The sequence below is a fragment of the Hyperolius riggenbachi genome, chromosome 1 (genome assembly GCF_040937935.1).
Source record: "Hyperolius riggenbachi isolate aHypRig1 chromosome 1, aHypRig1.pri, whole genome shotgun sequence".
Classification (NCBI taxonomy): domain Eukaryota; kingdom Metazoa; phylum Chordata; class Amphibia; order Anura; family Hyperoliidae; genus Hyperolius; species Hyperolius riggenbachi.
In genome coordinates, this window is record NC_090646.1 from 305,488,523 (window position 1) to 305,510,605 (window position 22,083).

At 45.9% G+C, this 22,083-nt stretch overlaps 1 protein-coding gene across 1 annotated transcript in view; it reads left to right on the forward strand.

Annotated features, from left to right (window-relative positions):
* LOC137509098 (semaphorin-6B-like) overlaps positions 1 to 22,083 on the forward strand; it is a 729,870-nt gene that overhangs the window by 343,943 nt on the left and 363,844 nt on the right. The window contains exon 6 of the mRNA XM_068233804.1: positions 11,290 to 11,507. Coding sequence (XP_068089905.1) covers positions 11,290 to 11,507 — 218 coding nt within the window. The remainder of the gene's footprint in view (positions 1 to 11,289; positions 11,508 to 22,083) is intronic.

Sequence of the window (22,083 nt, forward strand, 5' to 3'; positions counted from 1 at the left end):
CTCTTCTCACTGACAATGCCTCCAGCTGCTCTGAAGGTCCTTTCTAGGACGCTTGAGGCAGGGCAAGCCAGAACTTGGATGGCAAATTGTGACAGCTCTGGCCACAGGTCAAGCCTGCGCACCCAGTAGTCCATCGCTGCTCAGACTGTCGATGGTTCTTTCTCTACCATTGTTAAAGAAAGCGCACAGGACTCAGGGTTCGATTCCGATCCGGAGTGGGAGCCTGAGAAACTGCTACCACCACACATCCAAGGAAGGCAGCAGGCACGGCACGCAAGTCCCGACTCGGGGAGGTAGAGACGAAAAATAACAATGGAGGACTCTTTCGAGGCCCTGTATAATGATGAGTACACTTTAAATCCTTTAAAGGGAATCTGTTATGGAGGGCAAGTCTGCCATCCATTTAACTGTGTGGTCAACTCTCTTTGGTACTTTCTGCACCATAATGGCCGGGGAATCAGGGTTTGATTCCGGTCTGGAGTGGAAGCCTGAGAAACGGCTACCACCACACATCCAAGGAAGGACACAGTGTGCTGTATAAGTAATGTACCTGCCCTGACCGTGCTTTGCAGACCAGGCATCTGTGGTCAGATGGACCCTTCACCCAACGCTGTGTGCCAGAGATGACACCACTTGCCTTTAACGGGAATCTGTTATGGAGGGCAAATCTGCCATCCATTCAAGTGAAAGGTATGCACTGACTCCCAGGTACAATACAATGTGCAGTCACAGATGCAGTGAAAGGTATTCAGTGACTGGTAATACAATGTGCAGCTGTCACGCACACAGGTACCGTGAACAGGTGCAGTGACTGGTATATAACACTGTGTGCTGCTGTCACGCAGGTGCAGTAAACATGAACAGGTATGCAGTGACTGGTATTACAAATGTGCAGCTGTCACACACACAGGTACCGTGTACAGGTATGTAGTGACTGGTATATATAACACTGCGTGCTGCTGTCATGCAGGTGCAGTGAACATGAACAGGTATGCAGTGACTGGTATTAGAAATGTACAGCTGTCACACACACAGGTACACTGAACAGGTATGCAGTGACTGGTATATAACACTGCGCGCTGCTGTCACACAGGTGCAGTGAACATAAACAGGTATGCAGTGACTGGTATTACAAATGTGCACAGAAAAGCACGTTGGTGGAGGCACCCAAGATATGTATTTTTTATCAGAGATGCATAGGTGTAAAACAAAAAAATTAAAACTATAATAAATAAAAGAGGTCTCCTTACCTCCAAAGAAGACTCACTGGGTGGAAAAAGGAGTCTTTATTATAATAAAAACGATTTTACTGTAGACAACGCGTTTCACGGGACACAGCCCGCTTCCCCAGGTCAATAAAACAGATAACCTTATCACCAGCCGTGCAGAGCGCCAGCTTCCGTTTTCAAATTGTCCCTTGGCAGCTTCGGCGGAACTAGTGGGGCAGCGTGGGTAGTGCTGTGCAGCCATTCCCGTGTCCATTTACTTATTCATTGAGTGAGTCTCGTGCTTGTTCTCTGCCATCTTTATTACACTTTTGAATCTTTTTGGCATGCGGATTGCTGCCATCTTCTTTCACTCGCTTCATTACTCATCTCATCTTGGTACTTGCTGGGTCTAAACTTTTTTACTTTTCACTTATATTTCAGCAGTTTGTATATTTCTTTCACTAGGTATTTCATTTGATGTCCCCTTTGGGTCTTTCTATACCCCCCCCCCCCCCTCCCTCCTCACTGTGTTTTTTGATAACCTATTATGGATTTTTATTGATGTTTTGTATCTAGATATTTATATATTTTTCACTACAGTATTGTGGACCCTTCCATGATATCTTATTATCCAGTTTAGCACTAGAAGATTAGCACTAGCACTTTGTGTTGAGCAGGGAAATTGTATAGGAGATTTTATATGTTTGTATATTATCATATACTTCTCCTGGGATATGGATTTGTAAAACAGATGTCTCTAGTTTATACTTTTTTATACATAATTTTTGGACACTGTTACAATATTTATCACAAGGTTACCCTGGAGAATCATTGACCTATTTTATGATATATTGCACATTTGACTCATTCATGTATTTTTGTTATTTAGGGGCCTGTGTACCAGGTCTGGCTGCCTGTTTTTAATTGGTTTTATCTTTTTGAGCTGGTTTTGAATAAAGATTTTTTCACTGATCCAGGTGTCTTTAGCCATATATTAGCCACGACTCTTAGCTAATAATTATTGAATATTAGGGGGTTCTAGTTCTTTTTCTTCTTTGTAGTAAGCTATGGGACCTGGCGGTGGTTCCATGGCGGTCATTTTGGAGCCGCAGGAGGTGTCGCGTAAGCTATGGGACCTGGTGGTGGTTCCATGGCGGTCATTTTGGCGCCGCAGGAGGTGTCGTGTAAGCTATGGGACCTGGCGGTGGTTCCATGGTGGTCATTTTGGTGCTGTAGAAGTTGGTGCGTAAGTTATGGGACCTGACGGTGGTCCCATGGTGGTTGTTTTTGCACTGCAGGAGGTGTCGCGTAAGCTATGGGAACTATACAAAATGGTTGGGATAGGTGAGATAGCTAGGGAGCTGGTTGCTAACATAGGATTGATTGTTTTTTGTTAACACTGTAATTGGTGCTGAAATAATTCCAATTTTCATGCAGAAATCCATTTGGGTGGTTTTTGTAAGCCTCTGGTGCAGAAATTCCTATTTTCATGAAGAAATCCTGTTGTTTTCACTATAAACTTCTTTTAGGGGCTTCCTTGTGATTAGCTTACAAAATTCCGCATTCCGCCGGAATTACACATCTTTCCCGCGGAATTTCCGCTATAGCGCTAAGGCAACGGAACGGAACCACCAAATTCCGGCCGAAATCGCGGAAAAATTATTCCGCGGAACACGGTGCGCATCCCTATCCAGGAGGAAGTGTAACCTGATTGGCTGCCCTGTGTCTGCTGACTGTGATATAGAGGGTCAAAGTTGAGCCTAATGATGTAGTATAGGGGGTGGGTTGAACTCACATAAAGTTTGCGGTTTACCGATGTTCGGGCCATCTCTAATATTTACTACAATATTGATTGAGACAGGGATGCTCAACTTCGGCTTCGGGTGAAACCCGGATAGTTGCTATCTTGATTTTCACCCTCCTAATTACAATCAGCTGTGCAGGCTGGGCGGGGGGGGGGGGGGGTCAATCTTACCTCTGTGACGTCTTATTCGATCCGTCCCTCGGCGTCTCCCACGTTGCGCTCCAATCTGGCATCACATGAGTACAAACACTTCCTCCTTCCGGGTTCTTCATGACCTGCACTCTCTCCAACGTGTGCACGAGCACGGCCATCACTATATAAACATTGCCACCGAGAGGACTGACAGTGTATGTCCTGGGAGTGTCAACTAATGACAACCCTTTGTGGCGGCAGGGACGGATCTAGACCAAGTTACGCCTGGGGCAAGGTCAGGTTTTGGCACCTATGCTCTTATCCCTACTGTTTGAGGGTGTCAATTTACTGAACTGCCCCATGTGGTGACCCCCCCCCCCCCACTGGAGCCATCCCCTGCCCGGTGTAACTATACATACCGAGCCTTCGATCCTGCGGATGTCACACAAGCTCTTCAGCTCCTTCTTCTCTGTCGGGACACAGAAACGCAGCATAGTGACGTCACCGTTCAAGCAGAGTGTCTGTGTCCTCGGCAGGGAAGATGGAGCTGCAGCGCAGAGGTTGTGTGACATCCATCCTCAGGATCGAAGGCTCGGTATGTATTATTGCACAGAACAGGGGATGGCTGCAGGGGGGGTCGCCACACTGGGGGGTTTAGTAAATTGCCACCCTTGGAGGTGGACGAAAGGGGGAATTGCAACAAAAGGGGATCAGTAAATTTCCACCCTTGGAGGGGAAGAAGAGGGGATTGCAACAAAGTGGGTGGTCAGTAAATCGCCACCCTCGGAGAGGAAGAAGGGGGGGGATTGCTATAAACGGGGGGGGGGGAAATAGAACAGGGGAATGCGACAGAGGAGCTAGAGATCTCCCTGCTGGTAATGACGCGTCTCACTTGTCATTACCAGCAACACATAAGCCAGGCGCGCCGACGCGTCACGCTCACTCGCCTGCCTATCAATGCTGCCAACTGCCAAGTGTTTATTTCTCCATCCAAATTTTGCTGACTTTTCAAGAATTCAACAAACTGTGCCTGGGGCAAGAGACCCGCCTGCCCCCCCCCCCCCCCCCTAGATCCATCCCTGTGTGGCGGTGCGTTAAACAGTGAGTGTGGTCTTTCTGCATGAAGCAATACACTACTTACACTACCTGACCCATGTATACACACGCAAGATGTTTTTAAGCACTTTATGCCTCCAATTTAGCAATGCAATGGGTTTTCTGCCCTTTAGGGATTATAACCCTGCTCTGCGTCAAATCCGTAATTTTCCCAGGGACCTTTGGCGTGTATCCCACTCCGCCATGCCCCCCCCCCCCCCCCCACCAGGTGTTAGCGCCCTTGAAACATCTTTTCCAACACTTTTGTGACCAGAAACCATGTTTTTAGTTTTTAAAGATCGCCTGCCCATTGAAGTCTATTGCGGTTCACCGGTCTGCAGACTTTTGCAGAAGTGGACCCAAAATCTGAGATTCGAGCCATCTCTAGCAGTGACTTGGCTCTACGCATGATGGTGCAGGTTTGCACATCCAAATATTTATTTTATTTAGAAAAAAATAGGTTGCTGCAGCCACTGAAGCAGAGGCCAGAACATTGTCACTGCATATACATTTTACAAACAAAATGTAACCTTTTACAAAAAAATGTTTGTTGCATGCCTGGTGAGTGACACTGACAAGACATGTGGTGACTTGGCTTTGCACATGTATGTGCAGGTTTACATACAAATGTAATTTGAGAAAAAAATATATATTTTTGAAGCCACTGTAGCAGAGGCCAGACTGTCATGGCACATATATGTTACACACAAAATATATACTTTTTTAAAGAAAATAAATGTTTGTTGCATCCCTGGTCAGTGACACTGACAAGATATGGTGACTTGGCTCTACACATGATGGTGCAGTTTTACACATACAAAAAGTTATTTTATTTTGAAAAAAAAAATGTTTCTTTGCAGCCACTGTAGCAAAGGCCAGAACGATGTCATGGTATATACAGTACATTATAAATACAAACAATTATTTGATTTTCTTAAAAAAAAAATGATTGTTGCAGCCCTGGTGACACTGACTAAAGATGCGGTGACTTGGCTCTGCACATGGTACAGGTTTACATGGTAGTGCTACACAAGCACCTTCAACACGACAAGGTAATGATCACAAAGGGGAATTGACATGTACATGCCTTTTTTTGTTGCAGCACAAGAGGCCAGACAGATTTGCCATGCACGCTTGCTTAAAAAATTACATTTTGTAACAGCGGCCTGAAAATTGGTGGTGGCAGAGAAGGACAGCTACACATGTGGCATGCAGAGATGAAAGACAGCTGTGTGAGGACTGAGTCACAAGTCTACCTGCGTGCAGTAACCCTCTGGGATCTATGCATCATTAATCAACACTTTCCTGACCTAGGCGACTTCTCTTGTCAGTGACAATCCCTCCTGCTGCGCTGAAGATCCTTTCTGACAAGAAACTTGAGGCGGGGCAAGCCAAAAGTTTGATGACAAATTGGGACAGCTCTGGCCACAGGTCAAGCCTGCTCACCCAGTAGTCCAGGGGTTCATCGCTCCTCAGAGTGTCGATATCAGCAGTTAACGCCAGGTAGTCAGCTACATGTCGGTCGAGGCATTCTCTGAGGGTGGATCCTGAATGGTTGTGGCAATGCATTGGACTAAAAAAAAACCTCTGCATGTCCGACATCACAAACATATCAGTAAAGCGGCCTTTCCTTGCCGGCTTGGCCGTGGGAGGAGGATTACTGGCACCTCTTCTGCTGTTAGATTCCTGTCCTGCTGTAACATCACTCTTAAATACAGTGTGCAGCATACTTCGCTTGTTTTGCAACTGCTGCACCCTTTCTGACTTCTGGTAAGTTGGTAACATTTTCACCTCTTTGTGCTTATACTGAGGGTCTAGTAGTGTTGCCACCCAGTACAGGTCCTTCTCCTTTAGACTTTTTATACAGGGGTCCTTCAGCAGGCAGGACAGCATGAAAGACCACATTTGGACAAGGTTGGATGCCGAGGTAGCCATTTCCCATTCCTAGTCCTCACTGATGTCATTGAAGGTCTCCTCCTCCCCCAAGCCACATGCAATACCCAGGGTCCCCGAAAGGTAACAACAGGGCCCCCGGGACACATGCTGCTGTAGTTGTAGTCTTCCACCTCCACAAAGCCACCTTCCTCCTCTGACTCTTCTTCTTCAGTCTCCTCTCTCTGCGTTGCCGCAGGTACAGCAGGTGACAACAAGGCTCTTTCTGGTGATGGTGATGGAAACTACAACTCTTCCAGGTCATGCTGATCTATGGCCTGATCCAGCACTCTTTGCAAGGCATGCTCCAGGAAGAATGCATATGGTATGAAGTCGCTGATGGTGCTTTCACTGCAGCTGACCAGGTTTGTCACCTCCTCAAAAGGATGCACGAGTCTGCAGGCATTGTGCATGAGCATCCAGTAACTCAGCTCTGCAGAGACCGTCCTAGCACCCAGGTCATACAGATACTCATTGATGGCTTGTTCTTGTTGGAGCAGGTGTTCAAACATCAAGAGCGTGGAATTCCAGCGAGTCGGGCTGTCGCAAGTCAAGCATCTCACTGATATGTTCTTTCACTGCTGAATATGAGCAGGGTGCACCGTGACTGTGTATGAACATCTTAAATGGGCACACACCTTCCTGGTCTGCCTGAGGACGTCCTGAAAGCCTGGGTACTTAGAGATAAAGCGTTGGACAATAAGATTGAGAACATGTGCCATGCAGGGCACATGTATTTATATGCAGTTGGCTGAAGGTGTAATGGTTAAGGGCTCTGCCTCTGACACAGGAGACCAGGGTTCGAATCTCGGCTCTGCCTGTTCAGTAAGCCAGAACTAATTCAGTAGGAGACCTTTGGCAAGTCTCCCTTACACTGCTTCTGCCAATAGAGCGCGCCCTAGTGGCTGCTGCTCTGCTCTGGCGCTTTGAGTCTGCAAGGAGAAAAGCGCAATATAAATGTTATTTGTCTTGTTTTGTCTTATTTGTCTTGTCTTGTCATGTATTAACTTGCCCAAATTCAATGCTGCAAACAGATTGCTTCCTTTGTCACACCACTTTTCCAATCTCCAGTAAGTGCGGGGTCAGTCACTGATCGACCTGTGAGTTCAGAGCTGACAGGAGTGCTTGTCTGGTGTGACTCTCGGATTTCAGATGATACCAGTAGTGTTTTACTCAGGTGGGGTTTTTTTGCAAAGTGAATGTCACTGGTCGGGTGACTGATAGGGTTTATGTAATGCTATCTGCAACACTCACTTACAATACAGGACCAATACAGGGGGCAGTAGTGGTCAGATACTAGATGATGCCAGTAGTGGTGGTAAAAGATTATTGGGTTATGTAGTTGGTGCACTACTATGACCACTAGCAGACTGATTTGCAACCGCTAGCTAACGTGTGCACTGGACACAGAGGATTGCAAATAACAATATCAAAAAAGAACAAAAATAATACTTATGGGGCTTAATTCACTAAGACAAATAGCACTCCTTATCAAAGTTAACACGCCTTATCAAAGTTAACATACCTTATCAGAGTAGCATAGCGAGCACTACAAGCCCGAAGGGGCTCAGGGCAGGACGAGTGGAACTCTCGTCATTGCCATAAGTTTGTAGCGCTCACGATGCTACTCTGATAAAACGTGTTAACTTTTTTTTTTTTTTTTTACCGGAAAAAAGTTTATTCAGACAAAACAAAAGGATACATATCGTACAGTGAAACCAAAGGTTACATTTGAAAAGCAGTATTTGTATGGGGGTACAAATATGGTAAAGATTGGGTCTATGCAGTTACATATAAAACAGATTGTGTTATAAGGAGTAGCACACATTGCTCAAGAGGAGCTCTCATTTAAAGAGTAATCTCATATATTAGATAATGTAAGAGATGGAACATTCAAAGGGAAGTAAACCATTGCTCATACTGTACCACATCGCACTGTCTAGGTGCATGTATATACCAACAGTTGAGAATAAAAAGACAGGGTACACATGAGCTTATATAATGTATTCTTAGGCTTGTATAAAAGTCTCGTATTTGAAGCTCATTTTCTATCTTTCCAGACATCCCAGATTAGGTGGAATTGCTCTGTTCTGTTTCTATGTATATAAACTAACTTTTTAAAGGGAAGGCCTTTATCTAGACGTTGAATCCAGCAAGAGAACCGGGGGGGGGGGTTAGGTGACAGCCAGTGCAAAGCAATTTCTTGTCGAGCGGCAAATAGCGTCTCTCTCATTAACATTTTGGTACATGCTCTCATTTCTTCCTCATCAATTATACCCAGGATGCATAAAAGGGGGTTGAGGGTAGTTGGGCAGCCCATACGGTCATGTAGGAAATTTACAATTTGAGTCCAAAAATCTGCCACCGGGGGGCATTCCCAAATAAGGTGGTAAAATGTAGGTGCACTGTACCCGCATTTTGGGCAGACGTTTGTTGCTAAGGGGTTGTATTTTATCATTCTACTAGGGGTCAAGTAGGCCTGATGGAGTATATAAAGTTGGGTGGCCCGGTCTTTAACATTGAGAGATACTCTTTTAACTGCTTCCAGAGCATCCACCCAGTCCTCCATATCTAGAGTCATACCTGTGGCCTCCCACTTTTCTTTAGAGCCTAAAGTTCTGTCGTAGGCAGGGCGCTCTATCATTTCTTTATATAGAGTTCCTATTAAGTGTTTTTGGGGGCCATCTGCTATTGTGTTTAGTACTGAGTCTGGCACAATATGTACGGGGTCGTGCTTAAACTGACTGTAAAAAGCGTGCCTCAGTTGCAGATAACGGAAATAGTAAGGTGAAAGTGCAGGGCACTGGTCCACCAGTTTAACGAAGGGGATAAGTTTCCCGTGTTCTATTATTTGGCCTAGGTAGGTTATACCCATTTTAGCCCATAGGTGAGGGTCCGGCACAGAGGTAAATTCCTTCAGGTGTTGGTTATGCCAAAGGGGCGTGTGAGCGTCAAAGCTAGAAGATTTGTATAGACCTCCGGCACGGCGCCAGATCATTAATGCCTGCGTAAGAATTGTGTTGGGCATCTTACTAGCAGGTATCTCCTCTCTTAGGAGATCATGTGCGACACAGTCTTTAAACAAATCAGAGCTATATCCCAGTGCTTCAGGGTTGTAGAGGTTCCCAGTAGAGAACCATGATGAGATGTGTTGCAGTTGGGAAGCTAGGTAATAGTGTTGCAAAGAGGTCAGCGCCAGGCCACCCTGACCATTAGGGTTTATAAGTATAGTGTATTTAATTTTGGCCCGTTTGTAATTCCAAATAAAAGAAATTATTATAGTTCTAAGCCGTTTGAAAAAGGACATGGGAATGTATACCGGCGAATGGTGTAGAACATATAACCTCTTCGGTAAGAGTATCATTTTGACCAAATTAACGCGGCCGACGACCGTTAGGTATAATTTGGACCAGGCCCTGCACTTTGCCTGTACATATGGTATGAGTGGATAAACCTCGGCTTGTAGATATACCCTAGGGTCTGAGTGGATCTGAACACCAAAGTATTTGAAGGACTGAACGGCGAGCAGCGGGAGGTCCAACAGCTGAGATGTAGCTGGTGGGGAATCTAAGTGTAGGAGTACTGACTTGGCCTTATTCAGTAGAAGTCCCGAATAATACCCTGATTCTGTAATAGTGTCTAGGGCGTTGTGTAACGATTCGGCAGAGTCTGCTAAATAAAGAATGGTGTCATCCGCATAGAGGCTAATTTTCTCTTCTGTATGCGGTGTACAGAAGCCGTGTATTGAGGGATGTGCTCTTATGCGGCAGGCAAGGGGCTCCACTGCCAAAGCATATAGTAAGGGAGAGAGCGGGCAGCCCTGTCTAGTACCCCTGCCCAGAGAAAAGGACTCGGAGATCCATCCATTCGTACATACCCTTGCCTTGGGGTGGTGGTAGAGAATTTGAACCCACTTGCAAAAAGTGTCTCCAAAGCCGAACCTGGCAAGGACCGCATTGAGATATGGCCACTCGACAGTGTCGAAGGCTTTTGCCATATCGAGTGAAGCTACCACTCTTTTCCCCATATTGATGTGTCTAGCTTGGATGTTTATCATTAATCGACGGATATTCATAGCAGTGTTTTTCCCAGGCATAAAGCCTGTTTGGTCGGGGTGTATCAGTGATAGAATAACTGTGTTGAGTCTATTAGCGAGTATTTTTGCTAGTATTTTGATATCCGCAGTCAAAAGAGAGATCGGACGGTACAAACGTGTTAACTTTGATAAGGCATGTTATCTCTGATAAGGCATGCTATTTGTCTTAGTGAATCAAGCCCAAGATGATGTGTATTGTTCGAGGTACAGTACCATCACTAGCAATGTGCATATCTATGTCCACCAGCTAAAGTCACCGCATTGGACAGTCACTGGACGCAGAGAACTGCAATATAACAATATCAAAAGAGAACAATAGAGGGGTATTGTGCAAGGTACTGCAGTAGCAGCAATGTGCACAGTGCACACCTGTATCAGTGTACTGTGGACAGTCAGACACACAGAATTGCAATATCATAATAGCAAGAAAACCTATTTACCAGCCCTTATAATGCCTCTTTGGATGCTCATGATGCTGCAATAACAGCAAGAAGCTTAGTGGGGACACAGAACAGAGGCCTGCCAAAAGCTTTCCCTATCTGCAGAAAATGTAAGACTGTAAGATGGCTGCTGTGCTGACATATTTATGGGGAGGTGTGGTCCGGGAGGGAGTGCTAGCTGATTGGCTGCCATGTGCCTGCTGACTCCGGAGTGAGGGGTCAGAGTTTGGCTCCTTCATGATGTATAAGGGGCGGGTCCAACACAGTTCGGGCCATCTCTACTCACTGTAGCTCGGCCATATTTGGTGCTTCATGCCTCATTACACTGTACCTTACACAATTTTCCTACTAAGCATATTCTTTTGAGCTATCCTATGCTCCATTTGGCACATTTTCTAGTGTAATTTTAGAAGAAATATTGAAAATATATAGAATTATAATTATTTTTTTTTGTAGTGTCAGCTGTAATGTTTACTGATTATTCCATACTTCATAAATGCCATTATTATGCTTATATTTTTTTTATTGTTGTGCTTATATCTTCATACTCGACTTACCTTTATGTCCATTTTATGTCCACAGCTGATTGTATCCCGTGTTGCACGAGTATGTAAGAATGATATGGGCGGATCTCAGCGAGTTTTGGAAAAACAATTTACATCTTTCCTCAAAGTTCGCCTAAACTGTTCAGTACCTGGAGATTCTCATTTCTACTTCAATGTTATTCAGGCATCAAGTGAAATTCTGACTTTTGGTGGAAAACAAGTTGTAATTTCACTCTTCTCTACCCCTACCAACAGGTACAGTTCTCTTGAATACTTGGGAAATTAAATAACAATAATAATATAAAATGTTAAATGGCAATGCTTCATTCATCATAGCTCTTCGTCAGCCACATGTCCAGCATCCCTTCCAAAGTCTAATTATGCTCAGGGCATTGTGAAACCTAAGGCTGGCCCTGGACATATGAAATGAATTTATTTGAATATTATACACATTCAAAATAGTTTATATAACACAAAATAAGTATATTCAGCTCAGCATCTTGTCTGGCCTGGAGATCTGAAATATAAAAGCTCCTTATCATAATAGGGAACTGTGATTTGATTCACAGGCGAAATTGAGGAGTTCGATCTCACAGCGCATCACTCCCAATCTTGCAGAACCAACATTAAAATGTCATCATGTCATGTGGTTGCACCAGTCAAGAACAAGGTAAGTCAATATAAAGTAGTCGATATTGCACCATTGTATGATAAATGTATGAACTGGCACCTTAACAATTAGCACAATTATTTTATGATCGACAAAAAAGATCTATCTACTGATCGAATGAAAAACATTATTTATTGACTGCGGTTTTTAAAATTTCACATTGATTTGCACTCATTTTATCTACACACTAGCGCAGGTTGCCCAGGTATGTATTTGGCTCTTGTTGGCTCTGCCCACTTTTTCTAACCTTACCACACACACAATGACCGACTTTGTGAGCTTTTGGGTTCCTCGGCATCAATAATTTAACATTTTTCCATAGAAATAAAACAAATATGATTGGCTGTTTTTGGCTCAGCCCCTTTTCTGAATTTATACCCCAGTCACCCAATGACCGACTATACCAGGTTTGAGGCTTCTGCTATTAACAGAGTAAGAATGGCAACAATTTAAATATTCTCCTTGAAAATCAATAGGTGAATTTTGATTGGCTTTTATAGGCTCCACCCACTTTCCTGAATAGTAATCCCAGTCAACCAATGACCAACTGTGCGAAGTTTAAGAACCCTACCATCAACAGTGTAAGAATGGCTGCAGTTTCCATTTTCCCAGTGAAATTTTTTTAGCTCCACCCACTCTTTGTAACGTTGACACACAGTCACTCAATGACCGCGTTTGGTTGCTTTCGGGTTCCTGGCATCAAAAATGTGTGAATGAAAGCCGTTTATCCAACAAAGAAATCTGATTAGCTTTTTGTGGCTCTGCGCCCTTTAGTGAATCTGAACCCCTGACACCCAATGACTGACTGCACCAGGTTTGAGACCCGTGGTATTAACATATATGTAAGAATGGCAGCTGTTTAAATATTCCCTTGAAAATCAATAGGTGAATTTTGATTGGAGGTTGTAGGCTCCACCCACTTTCTTGAATCCCAGTCACGCAGTGACCAAGTGTGGCAAATTTAATAACCCTAGAATTAACAGTCTAAGATTTACTGCAGTTTAAATTTTCTGTTTTATAGCTGTGGTATGGCAGACCATGTTTTTGTAGTAGTGTCACAAGCCTGAAAGGAAGAACAGGGTTTTGACCACAGTTTGCAGTATACAGACACTGAACCAAGGAATATGGTGCAAATATAATGTTTTATTGCAAATGCAGGCATACATGCAAACGTAAATGCAATATCATGCAAACCCATGCACAGCGCACAATATATACAAAAACCCAGGAAAGCAGTGGTAAATATATATAGTACCCTGACTAACTACCTATCTAAATATGTACAGAAAATACATACACAATCGCAGTTCAAAAGGGATCAGGCAGAATATCAGAGTCAGCAGGAGAGCAAGGTCAGCAACAGGTTATCAGAGAAGCACGGTACCAGGGATTAGACAAAAGCAAGGTCTCAGACAGAATAAACAGGTTCGGCAACAGGAAGGCATACACAGGAATCAGGGTGTGACGGATTGTGGAGAAACCGCCGCGCCTTCTGACAGTGAGGCGGCGGTGTCCGCGCACAGAGCGGCGGTTTCCCCGCAGCAACATGCGTCTAGTTTGTCTGGACCCAGTAGTGCACACAGAGGAGAGCTACGCGCGCGCGCACCGCAAGACAGGCTCTTTATACCAATAGGAGAAGGGTCAGCTGATCGAGGTGGTCAGCTGATCCCAGCTCAGCAGTTGATTGGTTGATGGGAGCTGGGCGGCGCTGGAGAGCGCTTCGCTATATATATCTCTTGCTGTTCAGTTGCTGGTTGTCTGGCGTTGCGCTTGCCTATGTGTTAGCACTCAGACCTTAGTCAGATCTTTCAGTGTGGTGGAACCAGGTGGACCTGGGAATCCACACTTAGCCAGTTTACTGTGTATTATCTGTGTTATTCATTAGACCAGTTCCAGGGTGTAGAGACCACGGACCTCACACCCCAGACTAGGAATACTGTGTATCATCTGTGTTATTCCTTAGACCAGTTCCAGAGTGTAAAGACCACAGACCTCACACCCCAGACTAGGAATACTGTGTATCATCTGTGTTATTCCTTAGACCAGTTCCAGGGTGTAGAGACCACGGACCTCACACTCCAGACTAGGAATACTGTGTATCATCTGTGTTATTCCTTAGACCAGTTCCAGGGTGTAGAGACCACGGACCTCACACCCAGACTAGGCATTGTTTGATATCTGTTATGACTTATTTTTTTCCTGACCACTCCTCTGATCTCTGATTCGGTACCTTGCACTTCTGATATTCCGTTGCCAAACCCTGCTTGCCTTGGATACCGAATCAGCCTCCTGTCTTTGTATTTTATCTGTCAGTGTGTTGCCGACCCGGCCTGCCCGACATTTCTGGCTGTCACCCACCACTTGGGTGCTCAGCCTTCCTGCAGGGGCCCCCTGCCCCTCAAAGGGGGCACTGCTGCAAAACCAGTCAGGGTCTCCTTCTCCTGGAGTCCTTGACTGCAGTAGAGTCTGTCTCTACCTATTGGACCACCTGCTACCCCGGTGGTCCAATTTCTACTGTTACACCAAACACTTACACGCTTCAGGTGTCCAGAGGTTAGCAATATATCTGTATTATCGGTGATTCTGCAGATCATCAATAATCAGGTATATATCTGTATTCTTGGTGATACTGCAGATCACCAATAATCAGATTCTCTCTGCGTGCTGACACCAATCGTCACACAGGGCAAGGAACAGGAACCAGGGTGTCCAGAAACTCAGACCTGGAAGCTCAAAGTTCTGGCAATAAGCAGAGGGAAGAGGCAGACCTTAAATAGTCCATGTGATAGCAAACACAGGATGCAGCTGGTGGTGAGTAGAGATGGTCCGAAATTTTCGCCGGCGAACTTCCGGTGGTTCGCGTTCGCCATCTAAGGAGAATTTTTCTGGAAATTCGGTTTGCCCCCATAGTGCACCATTAGGGTCAACTTTGACCCTCTACATCACACATCACAGTCAGCAGGCACATTGTAGCCAATCAGGCTACACTCTCTCTTGGAGCCACTTCCCACCTTATAAAAGGCAGGCCCCGCCGGCCATAACACTCACTCGTGTGCCTGCATTAATTAGAGAAGGGACAGCTGCATCAGACTCTCTCATAGGGAAAGATTAGTTAGGCTCTTGTAGGCTTGTTAGCTTGCTCCTTGCTGATTCTTATTGCTAAAATAGCACCCCACAACAGCTCTTTTGAGAGCTAATCTTGTTCTTGTGATCTATTTTTCTGTGTCCCACTGACACTTATGTTGCATAGACAGCCTTGCTAATTCATACTGTGTGTGTGCCACTGCCTTGCATAGACAGCCTTGCTAATTCATACTGTGTGTGTGCCACTGCCAGCCAGGCCCAGCACATTCAGTGACTACCTGTGTGTGTGACAGGTGCACATTGTAATACTGCATATACCTACCTGTTGTGTTCAGTGAACCCACCTCATCACTGCTTATACCTACCTGTTGTGTTCAGTGCACCCACCTCATCACTCCATATACCTACCTGTTGTGTTCAGTGAACCCACCTCACCACTGCATATACCTACCTGTTGTGTTCAGTGCACCCACCTACCTACGTGAGTGCATGCAGTGTGATATACACCTACCTACGTGAGTGCATGCAGTGTGATATACCACTCCGTGCATACCTGTTAACTGCACCTGTGTGACTGCACATTGTTTTAGTCAGTCAGTGCATACCTTTCACTTCATCCCCCCCCCCCCCCCCCCATATGACAAAACGGACAAAACAGGTAGAGGAAGAAGTAGAGCCAGAGCCAGAGGAAGGCCACCCGGCAGGGCTGTGCAAGGTCGTGTTGATGTGATTTCGTGCGGCCCTGGCCCAAAGTACAGTGCTCAGAAGAAGGCACGTGCCATCAACTCCCAAGATTGTCAGGACGTGGTTGACTATTTAACACAGAACACCTCATCTTCCGCAGCCACCAGTGCTACTACAAGCACCACATCCGCTGCATTTGACACTTCGCAGGAATTATTTGGTGGTGAAATCACTGATTCACAGCCACTACAGGAGGAGGAGGATGAAGTACCTGCTGTTGGTGCAGTTTTGGTGTCTGAGTCAAGCAAAGCTGGGCAGGAGGATTATGATGATTATGATGATACGGATCCCACATGGGTTCCCAAGAGGCAAGATGACCAAGGGGACAGTTCAGAGGGGGAGTCAGAGAGGAGTAGGAGGAGATGAGTTCCTGAAAGAAGCAGGGGGAGCTCGTCGTCAGAAACCGCTAGTGGCAGTGTCCGGCGCCATGTATTGCCACCTATGGACAGCCAGCCAACATGCCTTTCAACATCAGCTGCTGATGCCACCATAATGCCATCACCCCAGGGGAGCTCAGCGGTTTGGAAATTTTTTCATGTGTCTGCCTCAGATCGGAGCAATGCCATCTGTTGTCTCTGCCTCCAAAAATTGAGCCGTGGAAAGGCTAACACTCACGTAGGGACAAGTGCCTTACGAAGGCACATGGAGAAAAGGCACAAACTGCAATGGGAAGAGCACCTGAGCAAAAGCAGCACACAAAATAAAAGCCTCCCTCCTTCTCCTCTTCCTCCTTCAGGTGCAGCATTCAGCCACTTTCTCCCTTGCACCTTCACAGCCACCCTCCTCCACTCCGCCTCTGCCCTTGAGCAGTTCTTGCTCCTCTGCCCACAGCAGCCAGGTGTCTGTGAAGGAAATCTTTGAGCGGAAGAAGCCAATTTCTGCCACTCACCCCCTTGCCCGGTGTCTGACAGCTGACGTGGCGGAACTGTTAGCTCGCCAGCTGTTACCATACAAGCTGGTGGACTCTGAGGCTTTACGTAAATTTGTGGCTATTGGGACACCGCAGTGCAAGATGCCAGGCTGCAATTATTTCTCTAAAAAGGCGATACCCAAACTACACCGTGAAGTGGAGAGGCAAGTGGTGTCATCTCTGGCACACAGCATTGGGTCAAGGGTCCACCTGACCACGGATGTCTGGTCTGTGAAGCATGGTCAGGACCGCTACATTACTTACACAGCCCATTGGGTCAACCTGGTAACCGCTGAGAAGCAGGGAGTACGTGGCTGTGCAGCGGACCAACTTGTGACACCTCCACGGCTTGCAGGCAGGCATCCTCCTCCTCCTTCTTGGCTGGTGCCGCAATCTCCTCTCCAGCTACACAGACCCATTTACCCAGGGCCTATGCTGCATGCCAGGTACAACGGTGTCATGCCATCTTAGACATGTCTTGCCTCAAAGCGGAGAGTCACACTGGAGCAGCTCTCCTCGCTGCTGTTAACAAACAAGTGGATCAGTGGCTGACCGCGCACCAGCTGGAGATCGGCAACGTGGTGTGTGACAATGGCAGCAATCTTCTTTCCGCTTTGAATTCGAGAAAGCTGACACATGTACCCTACATGACACATGTGCTCAATTTAGTCATTCAAAGATTTGTGTCAAAGTACCCAGGCTTAGAGGACGTCCTAAAGCAGGCCAGGAAGTTGTGTGGGCATTTCAGGCGATCTTACACGGCCGTGGCACGCTTTGCGGACATTCAGCGGAGAAACAACTTGCCGGTGAGACGCTTGATATGTGATAGCCCGACTCGCTGGAATTTGACCCTGGTCATGTTCTCTCGCCTGCTAGAACAGGAGAAACCCGTCACCCAGTACCTGTACAATTACAGTAAAAGGACACAATCTGGGGAGATGGGGATGTTGTGGCCCAATAACTAGACACTGATGCGAAATGCATGCAGGTTCATGCGGCCGTTTGAGGAGGTGACCAACCTGGTAAGTCGCAGTGAAGGCACCATCAGTGACTTGATCCCGTACGCTTACTTCCTGGAGCGTGCCATGTGTAGAGTGGTGGATCAAGCTGTGGAGGAGCGTGAAGAGGAACAGTTACGGCAGGAACAGTTGTGGGAGCAATTTTCATCAGAACCAGATGTTTCCTCAACACCTGTGGCAGCACAGAGGGGGGAGAAGGAGGAAGAGTCGTGTGGGGAAGAGGAGTCAAACTCGGATGATGAGGAAGGTGTTTCTTTGGAGGAGGAGGAGATGGCGGCAGTAGAACAACTGCAGCAGGCGTCGCAGGGGGCTTTTGCTGCTCAACGTTCCCGTGGTATTGTTCGTGACTGGGGGGAGGACTTACCTGATGTCACTGAGGAAGAGAAAGAGGAGATGGATAGTACGTCTGGATCCAACTTTGTGCAGATGGTGTCTTTCATGCTGTCCAGCCGGTTGGGGGACACCCGTATAAAAAAACCTCAAGGGGAATGACCTGTACTGGGTGGCCACGCTACTAGACCCTCAGTATAGGCACAAAGTGGCAGACATGTTACCAACTCACCTGAAGGCAGAAAAGATGCTGCACATGCAGAACAAGCTGGCAAGTATGCTTTACGATGCGTATAAGGGTGATGTCACAGCACAACGCAATAAAGGTACCACTGCCAGTAATCCTTCTCCCATGTCCACGCAGGCAAGGACAGGACGCTCCAGCAATCTCATGCTGATGTCGGACATGCGGACATTCTTTAGTCCAGCCTTAGCCCTTCCGGATCCACCCTCCACCAACGCCTGGACCGGCAGGTAGCCAACTACCTGGCCTTAAGTGTGGATGTAGACACTGTGCGCAGCGATGAACCCTTGGACTACTGGGTGCGCAGGCTTGACCTGTGGTCAGAGCTGTCCCAATTTGCCATCTAACTTCTGTCTTGCCCTGCCTTAAGCGTCCTGTCAGACAGGACCTTCAGCGCAGCTGGAGGCATTGTCACTGAGAAGTTGCCTAAGTCACAAAAAGTGTTCAGCACCTGACCCTTATCAAAATGAAAGAGGCATGGATCCCGGAGGGCTACTGCCCATCCGAAGACTAAGTCAGTCCCCACACACAGCATCTCTGCCTGCACGCCATGTGACTGGCTGTCTGCCCCAAGACTAAGTCGCTCCCCACACAGCATCTCTGCCTACAAGCCGCTTGTCTTTTCCGCCACCACCAACAGGGTCCAGGACTCCAGGCGGATTCCTGGATTTTTAAGGCTGCTGCTAGCCGCGGCCGCTATACTAATTTTTCTGGTGCGTGTACATGCCTGCCTAATTTTTCGGGCTGCACTGCAGCTGCAACAACAAAACAAAAGGCATGTACATGTGCCCATTCCCCTTTGTGATCATTACCTTGCTGCGGTGAAGGGGCTTGCGTATCACAATGAAGCATTGACCGATGGCTATATGAGTGTCTCGGGGGGTGGCACACCAAAGATAATAAGGTCGTTGCTTCATTGTGAACAGACCAGATTTGATCAGCTGGACAGTCACTGCTGTTCTATAATTGAGCTACCACTGCCCGGCGACCATATGGGCTTGAAAACCGCCACGGCGTGCACTCTGGCCATGGTGCACACCAGTCCAGCACGGCGGTCACTACACAAACAGCTGTTTGCGGTGCGTTACACAGTGAGTTTGGTGTGTCAGTGTGAAGCAGTACTCTAATTACACAAAACAAGATGTTTTAAAGCACTTTAGGCCTGCAATTTAGCATTCATTGTGATTTCTGCCCTTAAAACGCTGCTTTGCGTCAAATCCAGATTTTTCCCCGGGACTTGTGGCATGTATCCCACTCCGCCATGCCCCTCTCCAGGTGTTAGACCCCTTGAAACATCTTTTCCATCACTTTTGTGGCCAGCATAATTGTTTCTAGTTTTCAAAGTTCGCCTCCCCATTGAAGTCTATTGCGGTTTGCAAAAGTTTGCGCGAACCGAACTTTCGTGGTAGGTTTGCGAACCGAAAATCAGAGGTTCGAGCCATCTCTAGTGGTGAGAGTTCACTTGAAGCCACCCGGAGGCCAAACAAGGAACTGCAAGTCCTTATAATATTATTCACAGGCCCCCTGCTGGTGGATGGTGGAGGTTCAGGACAATGCAAAGTCCTCAGAGCCATCTGCTGGTGGGATGATGTAACTTCATGATGGTCCTGCTCCATGTCGCCACCAGCAGGCAGAAAGTGGCAACACAAGGTTCCTGACAGGTAGCATGTATATGGTGAACAGCAAAGGGGATGTTATGAAGCCCTGGGGCATAACGTATTTTAGTGGACTTGCCAGCAACAATTTCCCTCCTCACTCATTATTAGTTAGAATTACCTAAAAGTAGTGGGTTACTACAAAGTTAACAATATTTAAGTAAATGTTTTATGTAATAATTAAAAGTTTAAGTTTAGACAATGATCTTGGTTAATGTACTTGAAAGTAAAGGGTTTTGATTATGAAATAGTAGTACAACAAAGGAGCCAAGAAGATTAATATACACTTAAAACAGTTTAAAAAGGGAGTTGGTCGTGGACTTACCTCCCCATAGATGACTTGATTTTCTTGATCGATTTCAAATGAAACTCACTTTATTATATACTCCAATGTGTGACTCGATTTACAGGTATAACCCGCTTCACCAGGCAAAATCAAGGAGTAACTGTGAGGCATAAAATAAAAGGTGGCCATACATCTGACAGCCGATCAACCATCCGATTCCACTATTATGATTGAAAAAAAAACTGGTGCTGCCAAGTGCATGCCCGACTGACAATGTGACCAATTTTGGGCTGAAAGTGGTTGCATTAATCGATCGGACATGCTGCAAGATGTAGGGCCGACTAGCTTGATGGGGTGGTGTTAACGGCTTGCGATATTGGGACAAGCGACAAAACCCCCGACCCTGTCCATCCTAATGTTTAATGCACTCTACACATTACCTGGTCATGGCCTCCGCTTGCTCCGGGCTCCCTCCGCTGTCCATACACACACCATGTGGTTGCCTAGTAATGTGGACGCGTGTGTGATGCCACACACATGCCCTTACTAGGCAACCACATAGGGAGCGTGAGTGTAGAGGGAGACCGGAGCAAGCGGAGGCCACGGACAGGTACTGTACAGAGTGCATTAGGCACTGGGGGGCACATTAAAGGACAACCGAGTTGATGATGAGTTAGACATGTGTATGTACAGTGCCAAGCACACAAATAACTAGGCTGTGTTCCTTTTTTCCTTTCTATGCCTGAAAGAGGTAAAAATCAGGTATGCAGTTTCTGTCCTGGTCGGGACCGGGTCAGATTGGGTCAGACTATAGCATAACCCTTACTGATAAGTAATACAGCCATAAAGCACTTTCCTGTCAGTAAATGGCTTCTGAGAACATGAAAGAGATAAAAAAGGGTCAATAATTCATAGATTTGAGCTCTGTCATACTTCAATGAAGGTGTCATTGAGCAGAGACAATGAATTAGTGAAAACTTAAAAACTAGATTCAACATTAAAATAATACTGTGGGATATCTAAAAAAAAGTCATTTTAGGAGAAGGAGGATAGATACAATTGTTTTTCTCATCAGTTTATTTTCACCTCGGATGTCCTTTAAACATTAGGGCGGACAGCGTCGGGTCGGTGAGGTGGTTGGATGTGGCGTCACAAGGCTGATACCTGATCAGTTTCAGCATGAAATTGATCAGGATTTGGCCTGCGGTGCATGGGCAGCCGACAGATCTCTCTAATCAGATTCAATTAGAGAGAGATTTGTCTCATGGTCGCTAGATTTATGGGATTTGTCTCATTGTCTGCTCATCATCGCTAGATTTATGGGTACCTGAAGAGTTTATCCTAGAAGCAACATCAAAAATAGAAATCTGATAAACATACTGTATATAAAGAAAAGCTGAATGAGATTGGGAAAATATTGCAGATATCCAATTTCTTTATTTGTATTTATACTTTTACAGTATTTAGTACTTAAAGGATAATCTTATAATCAAGTGATTGTCATTACCGTTTTAAGACGGGAGAGGTGGGGGTAAGACGCACTTCAATTGTACCAAAATCTGTAAAAATTGTATAACTATATGCACTGCATACCAAATTATTATCCCAATTGTATTTTTCTCTGATTTTCTTAAATAGTGGATGCAAGTGGCAATCAGCATCATTTTTGAATCATCGACATTTAGAGTATAATTCAAATGTTACTAAACAAACCTAATAATAATGGTATATTTTTCAAAACATATTATTTTATAAACTTGTGAATTTTGGGAGCGTTTCTGTTTGAATTTATTTTCAGGATGTCAGAATAGGTTCCAACAGCTTCTGTTTGGATGTAAACCACCTCACACGACACCATCATAGATCTTTTGCTTGAGGTTGCTCCAAAT